At 30.7% G+C, this 9016-nt stretch overlaps 1 protein-coding gene across 1 annotated transcript in view; it reads left to right on the forward strand.

Moving 5' to 3' along the window:
• Nucleotides 1–4074, forward strand: part of LOC100200978 (zinc finger protein 148) — an 11970-nt gene extending 7896 nt beyond the window's left edge. Inside the window, exons 2-4 of the mRNA XM_065804748.1 lie at nt 362–577; nt 814–871; nt 1645–4074. Coding sequence (XP_065660820.1) covers nt 362–577; nt 814–871; nt 1645–3458 — 2088 coding nt within the window. The 3' untranslated portion in view covers nt 3459–4074. The remainder of the gene's footprint in view (nt 1–361; nt 578–813; nt 872–1644) is intronic.
• The last annotated feature ends 4942 nt before the right edge of the window (nt 4075–9016 follow it).

The raw sequence follows: 9016 nt of genomic DNA on the forward strand, positions 1-9016 counted from the left end.
AGTTAAATGCTCTTCTGCAGTGCTCTGCGATAAAACTGTTAGAACTTATTTAAGCACTCTAATGACTACAAAAATGTGTATGTTTACACACGCTTCAACAGATATAGGTTAGCATTATTTTAACATATTTTACAATTTTTAATTCTAAAATGTCGTTCCTGATAGTTTTCCATCCAGAAAAAGAAGAAATAAACTAGTTATGTAAAAAATTACAAAAAATTTGCTATCATAGATTATTAGATTACTTAGATTGCACCTGCTTAAACCCAAATTAAGCTCAAACCCTAACTCCCATTTAATTTTTGTGTGGAAGATTTTGATTATGTGGACTACAAAATTGATAAATTAAATTTTTTTTCAGGACGGGCTGTTATACTATAAAGTTAAATGGGTGAAATATACCTGGGAGGCAGAAGAGAGCATTCATCATCTACCTCACCTTATTGATGGTTATTGGCGAGAACACTTTTACCAAAACATTAACCAGACTGCACTAGAAACAAGTATTGGGTTAGTTAATGAAAATGATTTTTCAAGAAATAAGTCTGTTGTTGTTGAAAGGGATCAACAAAATAAGGTATTTTTATAGATTTTAATGCATCCATTTGAACAACAATTATCTCAAGGTTTTTATTTTTTGAAATATTTTTTATCTTTATTTCTTTTAAATCAAAACTTTAAGTTCAAAATTTAATCCTTAAAATACTAACATGATATAACTAAAATCAGTTTTAAAAAAAAGGGAATGTTCAGTAATATTTTTCAATAAAATTTCGTGTATTCTTCAGTTTCAATGAGTTTTTTTTTTTTAAGGCTGCAACTGGAGCCCATCTTATTGGTGATAAGATTATCATAACTACTGATAACAGAGGTAATTTGAGATAATGCAAAGCAGTTAAAAACTATTTATAACCATGTCATTAATTTAAATAGTTGATGATTCATATTTTTATTAAAATTGCAGTAGTTGGTAAAATCTAAACTGCGAACCAAGACATTATTGATCACTTTTTATTTATTTATGATATTTTTAAAAAGTTTGCTTATCAATTTTTCAATTCAAATAGCGTACCGTTTTGGTGACATCAAATTGTTTGTTTGTCCTAATATCAATCCCACAACCACTAGCGTTTCTGAAAAAAATTCTATTTTTAGAACACAAACAGTACCCTATTAAATATAGTGGAATTTGATATATATTAAATATAGTGGAATTTCTTCTAAGTTAAATATAATTTATGTTTCTGCTTGAAGTTTATAAATATATAACCAAATAAACAATTTAACGACAAACAAAAAAGGAAAAATATTACATCATTAACAACCAATAGAACTATGGTTCACAAAAAAGTTCACATTTTACCAGTTCACAGTTCTTGGTTCGCATTTTACCTACTACCTAAAATTGCTTTTAAAAAGGCACTTTACTTTGTAAATATAAATGGCTGTTGTAACTGAATTTCATTTATAAACTTTCTCTGCATCACATAATAAATTATAAGTTATGTAATAAATAACTTAAAATATTACTTAAATGAATAAAATCTTTTAATCATTTCTTTAAAAAAAAACTTTTAAAAAAAATCATTTTAAAAACATTTAGTTAAAGAATTGTTTTTACTTTTTTAACTATTTTTTTTTTAGTTTTAAGTAACCCTAATGCTGTCGTAAGTGATCACCATGATGTCATTATGGAGTTCACTCTGCCAGGGGCTAAACCAATGGATCATTCCTATCAACAGCAAATTGATGATCCTTCTCCTAAAAAACAACGTAGGTCTTATCCATTAGAAAGAAAGTACTTATGCACTGTTTGCAATAAAGCATTTGACAGAAACACCTCACTTACCCGTCATTTATTGACACATACTCGTGAAAAGCCTTTCAAATGTCAACTTTGTGATAAAGCATTCAGTCAAAATGCACATTTAAAAAGACACATACTTATTCATATTGGACAAAAGTCATATCAATGTAATAAATGTGGCAAAATGTTTATAGAAAAAGGAGGTTTAGCAAGGCATGAAGCAACCCATAGCACTGAAAAGCCTTGGGTTTGTAATCAGTGTGGTAAAGCTTTTGTATTGAATGAGTATTTACAACGACATCTTTTTTTACATACTGGACAAAAGCCTTATCAATGTAATGAGTGTGGCAGATTGTTTGCAGATGGCTCTTCTTGGCGTGCTCATAAATTAACTCATAATAAAGAGAAAAAGTATAAATGCCCTATTTGTTCTAAAATGTTAAAATGCAAGCGCAATTTCAAAAAACATGTTGCAGCACATGAAGAGGATAAAGAACTTAAACATGTGTGTGACATATGTGATCAAAGATTTCCAAACAAAAAACTGCTTAAGCAGCATAATAAAAAAAATCGAAAGCATCATAGATGTACTGTATGTCGAAAGCCTTTAAAAACAGCAGATAAATTTGTTGCTCATATGGCCACTCATGACCCTAATTCAGAAACATACAATCCTAATCTTGTTAAACTTGATCCTGAAGAAGAAGAAGATGAAAAAGATGATGAAGAAGACGATGCTGATGATAAGTCGGATGATGAAGATAAATCAGATGAAGATTGTTTTCAAAATGACAGTATCAAGGTTGGACAAACTGATGAAGAAGACTCTATAAAAAGTGGTTTAAGCGGACAAGACAATGCTTTAGCTTTTACAGCACTAATTATTAAGCCAGATCATCTGGAAAGTATGGCTTCATTGTCAAATAGCAATAACTCTTCTTTACAGATAAGTACCACTGCTAATTTAGCTAATTCCAGTGTAATAAGACAACTGTCATCTAGCTCACTTGGATTAAAATCTCCATTGCCTACTTCATTAGCATCTGCTTCGCAGATTAGTTCTTCAATTAATGTACTACACGACGTTCCTGGTAGTTCCCAATTGCATCATTCATTGCCTAATATTAATAAAGTGAATGATTTAATGTCAGCAGAGCACGACATAAAGACTAGTTTACCTAATGTAAATTTAAGAGTTTTATCACCCGAATTACAAGCTGGAATGTTTATTTCTTCTGACATTCAACCATTAGACATGACCTCTCAAATTCAGAATATAAAACATATGAAACCTTCGTTCTCTAATGCTCAAATCGTGTCTCATTTGTGCAATGTTGAATTAAATCAAATAGGAACTTCTCAGATTCCAAATGTTCAAATTTTATCCAATAGTTCACAGTTGACTGTTGATAAGTTGATGTCATCTTCAATTAGAACTGCTTCTTTATCAAATTCACTTTATTCAGGTCATATCGACAGTAATGAACCTGTCTCCGTTTTTATGAGCAATGTATCAAGCGATACTAAATCACTAATTGACAATACAAGTTTGGTTCATACTCAAACCAATGATACAGTTGTTTCTGACACCGTTTTAATGCTGACTCAAGATAATGGTGTTAGTATACTGCCGCAGGTGTTACCAAGATAATACGTATAAATGTAGGATCTTTCGAAATTTATATAAGGTTCTATGGTTATGAGATTCTTACCAGTTTATGGGCTCAGATTAAATGTCAATGTATTTTTCTTAAAAGAAATTTATTAAGTAATCTTTTTTTTTTGAAAATTACTTAGCTACATTTATACAAAAAAAAGTATTTTAATCCACTGGAATAATTGTCCGGCTGACGAAAGTGTTAAATTCAAAAAAACATGGCTTTCGACGCATGTTGTTATCATTACATCACAAGCCTGAACTGCAACTGCGATCCTGTACATATATCATATATTAGTGTTTGTTGTAAATATGGAAATAGTGTTGTTAATTCACACGCGCAAACTTTTATATTTAAAATGGTGTGTGTGTATATATGTGTGTGTGTTGTGTGTATATATTTATATAAAAATATTTTTGATTTATAATGCAAAAGCTTTAAATTTATTAGTTTTTTTTTTTTTTTTTAACTTTGAATTTATTAAAGTTAGTTTGTATTAATGCGCGCGCTTCGTTTAATAATTAAAAGATACTCATTGTTTTTCTTAAATATTTTGTAATGCTCTTTCTTGGTGACTTTATTAATCTTTTAATAAATGAGTAACTAAAATTTTGATCTTGATTTATTTTAACCCAAAACAGTACTCTTGCGTCCTTAATACAAGGAATGGGGGAAGGGAGTTTCAGTCCACATCTAATACACTTTGGGGTCTTAATAAAAAGGTGAGTGGAAATTTTTCATTGAACTCGAATTTAGTTTTAGTGTGGTTTGCGGTCATATACGCATTTTTTAACAGCTGTTTCGTATGCTTATACAAACGGTGAGAAAAAACAAAAATGTAATTTTTGACTTATCAAATTTTTATAAAGGTCAACGATTTTTAAAGCCTGATCTGATTTTTTTTTTTTTTTTTTTTTAGTTTTGTGATGCTGTTTTTGAAACATGCAGAAATTATTAAACGGGAAAGGGGGTGGACTTGTTAAGCTTGGAATGAGTGGGAAAATTTTCCGAAAATTATTAAACGTCCCCTTCCGTGTAATAGGTCCCTGATAGTGCGTATTCTACGACGCACAGTGGGACGAAATCCCGATTTTGTGGCCAAAATTATCTGCATGAAGGTTTTCGAGGTCGTCGATTACGAATCTGAGGTCAGATTTTAAAAATTCAAAATGGCGGCCAAAACTGTTCATACGTTGAAAATATGAAATCTCATGTAGTTTGGTTTTCGAGCTCATTGCTTATAATTCAGGAGTTAAATTAGAACAAAAGCATTGTAAAATTATTTCCAAATTTACACTATTAATAAAAAAACAAAAATTTTAATTTTATCATTTTTTTTAAATTGGTAAGAGATTAAGTCACATTTATGTAAAAAAATTGTTTATTTAATCCTAGTAACAAAAATCATGTATGTCATATTCATCAATGTTCGAATCATACGATTCGGAATCTGATGTTGAACCACTTGTATCTAAATCGGAATCGTTCCTTGTCTGATGATTTCAGGTTGTTTTAACAATTGTATAGCTTCTGATGTAGAGATTTTGCCGGTCTCTGGGGCAATTTCCTAATACTCGATAGAAATGGATCTGATGTTAATAAGAGCCTATTAAAAATGTCTCTCATTCGATTTTCTTGAGCATTTTCTTGAATGATGTAATCTGAAGTTTTTAATGTCCTTATTGAGTGACTCTTGGGCATCTTCAGAGAGTTGTCCAATCGGTAAAAGGGCATATTTTACAGTTTCTGCCCCATGGATCAATACTTTATGTACAGATGTAGGCATGTAATACCACGGATATAAAGCAACAAATAAATGGGCAGTATTTACACAATAGTCTTTGAATTGTTCATAACATGAAATCGGTGAATTAAATTTTCATCGACTCCTGTTATTTCAGCAGATATAGCAGGATTTTGAAAAAAGCGGCGTGCTGTATTTCCATCGTTAGAGCTTCCATATCCTGGCTTTGGTCGATCAACGATAAACCCCAGTTTTATCCTAAATTGAGTTTGTATTTCTTTCTTACGTATTTTCACATTCTTTTTAACTTCCTCTCGACGAGCTTGTCACTTTTCAGTTGTTAGCTTATACGACACATGCAAACAGCACTCGAAAAAACGAATCCATGCATGCAACGTAGATATACCAAATCTTAAATTATCTGTAATAATGTCCATTTTTACAATGTTGTTGATGTCATTAAATTCTTTAGAGGAAGCTTTGACCAGGAAGCAGCGTTGTGCAGGAGTGGTACCAGTTACTGCATTACAGATTTTACCGTCTATCATCGTAAGAGACATACAATAAGTTACTGAAATAGATTTTCCATTTTGTTAATTAGCAAACGGTGCAAGACCCTCAATCTGCTGTTCAATGTCGGTAACTTCTTTTAATGTTGACTGTACATCTTCATGTACAAACAGCAATCGTATTGGTCTGTAGTATTGCTGAGATGATGGTCTAGGATTTTTCCACTCAATAGTTGCATCACCCGTCTCGCGATTGTTGTGTATTAATTGTAAAGATAATTGTAAACAAGAGAAGTATAAAATATGCTTTCATCAAATTTTCCAGTCTCAGTAAATTTTTGTTTATAAACACATTGAGCGCTGCTTCCATCACATTCCCATTTACAGTAAAGTACTAATTTTTGCAGCAACTGATGGATAACAACGTTTTTTGCTTTTTCTACTTCAAGGCATGATGGATATAATTTGCATTTATGTGCTCTAGCTACATTTCTTGATAGTTGATTAAGAGTGCTTTGGCTCTCCTTTCTCGATTATTAAAGAAAGTGCTTCGTCTTGGGTTAAAGGTACTTTATTTTGTGAACGAACAGCGGATATATATTTTGAGGTTTTTGTTGGGGTTGTTAACGTGACATCTTTAACAACTTGAGCAGCATGTACTTGACCAGAAGTCCTTAAAATCATTTGAGCAGCATATGCCAATTCTTCTGTAGAAAAAGTAGAACGTACTTCTTGAGTCTTTCGCCTCTTTGATCACTAGATCTATCACTAGATGAAGCAAAGGATTGCAAAGGTCGCCCACATTTTCCTTTTTTATTATCATTCTTCACAATCTTCTCAAGTGTTGTGCATTCAGTATTGGATAATTTTGAAAATTGTACGGTGCTCTTCAACCATTCTTAATTTTTTTTCAGAAAAAATTCTTCCCATTTTCCTGCTGCTCTCCATCTCAATCGAAAATTTGCAAATAACCGTGATAATTACATTTCATCCTCGCCTTCTTGTATCACATGTTCCGTTTTTTTGAAAATTACATCTGTCAAAACATCAATGATAAATTTGTATTCATTTTTTAAACTGTTTTCCATTATAAAAAATATATCTTTTCTTGATAATTCCATAGTTAAAGATTTGGAAGACTCTGTAAAAAAAAATACAGTTATAACTGCTGAGAGTTCTTCAAGGACTATTTTGTAAAATTTTGAGATTATTATAAAATGGAACGAGAAGTAACTTGTACAGTATATATTTAAAATAAAAATTATTGTATTAAAATGTAATTAATGCCATTAAATAATGTCAAAATCACTAATTATTATGACCATTATAAGACATTAATCTATGTTAATTGATTAATGTCGCACCACGCATTCCTCCATTAAAACTAGTCTCACTATTAAAACGGCACTCAATGACTGCCAGCTTTTTAATATGTTATATTTAACACTAAACACTATCAATTCTTTGTCGAAAGATGGTGGATAACCGCGGTTAAATTTTTAAAACTACATTAGAAAATCGATTTTAGATTTTAAAAAAATTAAATTTTTTATGTTTACTTGTCGCGCGATTTAATAATTAAAAAAATCAAAATTAGCAATAACTGTGCATAAACATATATTCTACATACCTCCAGAAAGTGATTCCATTTTACCAAATTCCAATTGAAATAGTTTTTTCAGTTTAACAGCACTTTAAAACAGGCAAGAGTTTTTCGACGTGTCTACTTGTTTAGTTCGTACCGAACGGAGGCTAAATATCAACTGATGTCCAGGCCACCTTAGATCAGGTATACACCTGGCTTGTTCGGAATTTTGTTCTAGAACTACCTGTAAACAAGATCTAAACGTAAAAAGGCGAGAACATAAAACTCAAAAATTTGACATTTGGCCACGCACAGTGGGACAGAGTGTGCCAAAATACCAAAAAATCAATGTCAAAATTGCACGGTGAAAATTTGTCATAATGGTGAAGACATGTTCATTAGATGACGTCTAGTTAAAAAAACATTAAATATATTAATTTAGGCGTAATTTTAGGCGGTTTTTTACAAGTTAATTTGACATGTGTTCCAAAACGCTATTTTGCATTTTTTATTTATCAACTTTCTTACGCTGCTATTGTTTTAAATTAACTTTATTGACTTTTATTTTAAAATATATTATTTTAATTAACAATGTTTTTTTCGCTCAGACTTTTAAAAACAGTTTAATATAAGTGTAATCATTAGTTTTTATGCATCGAAAACAGACAATTTTTGATATTTTTTTGCTACTAACCTTTGCTAACAGGTATCAGAAAAACTATCCTCCAATATCCTCCAAACATTTGACTATGTAAATCTCATGCTAATTGTATATAAATAGCCATGCATCATAAATATTTTGCTACTTTTTGCAATAAAAAAAGTTATAACAAAAGATTGGTATTCGGTTAATGGTCAGTTGATGAGAAATACTGAACATGTAAAAAAGATGTTTTGTACACAAAGAATACCTACAAAATCTTTCATTACTGTTAAATATATAAGTTCTGTAAATATAAATCTAAAAAAATTATTTTATGACAAATACATGCATTGAAAAGTAATATTTTTCATGTTTACACTTATAAAAGTTGTCTTTAAAAATATTTCGTATTTTTCACCAAAACTTAATTTTTTAAATATTTTTATATTATGTAATTACATGTTTATTACTTTATTTATGCATTTTATCTATAAATATAACTATCCTAATAAAAAAACTACGAAAAAAATTATGGCACAAAAACCTCGATTTTGTCCCACTGTGCGACGTTGAGTAAGATCATTGAACGTGGTATGATATTTTTTTCATTTTGTTATTTAGGTGCCCCAAGAAAACCTAATGGTCTTGTCACAGAGCACTGCGGAACTGCATTTAACTAGGAAGTTCGCGCCTCCTTCCTTACCGTGAGTTCGTTATAAACCTGGATCTCCTGCTTCTAATGCAAGCGCTCTAAACACTGCGCCACGGCCGCATAAAATATGCTATACACAATGAAGATATATTGTGTCAATAAATCTTCATTGTTTATTAGCGAAAGTAACAAATGTTCCTTGACAAAAAAGAAGCGTAAGTAGTATATAATTTAAATAATACGAAGGAGTATTTAATACGTTCGCAGGAGTGGATGTAGATACGCTCTTTAAGTCATTTAGTGCATACTGTTTGATCGGACAAAGGAAAAATTTTCTAATATATTTAAATATTATACAATACTTCTCAGAAATGGTCATTTCCTCGGGTCTGAAACATCTTCAGTGTTGAATTATGAC

This window comes from Hydra vulgaris, chromosome 09 (assembly GCF_038396675.1).
Source record: "Hydra vulgaris chromosome 09, alternate assembly HydraT2T_AEP".
Taxonomy (NCBI): Eukaryota; Metazoa; Cnidaria; class Hydrozoa; order Anthoathecata; family Hydridae; genus Hydra; species Hydra vulgaris.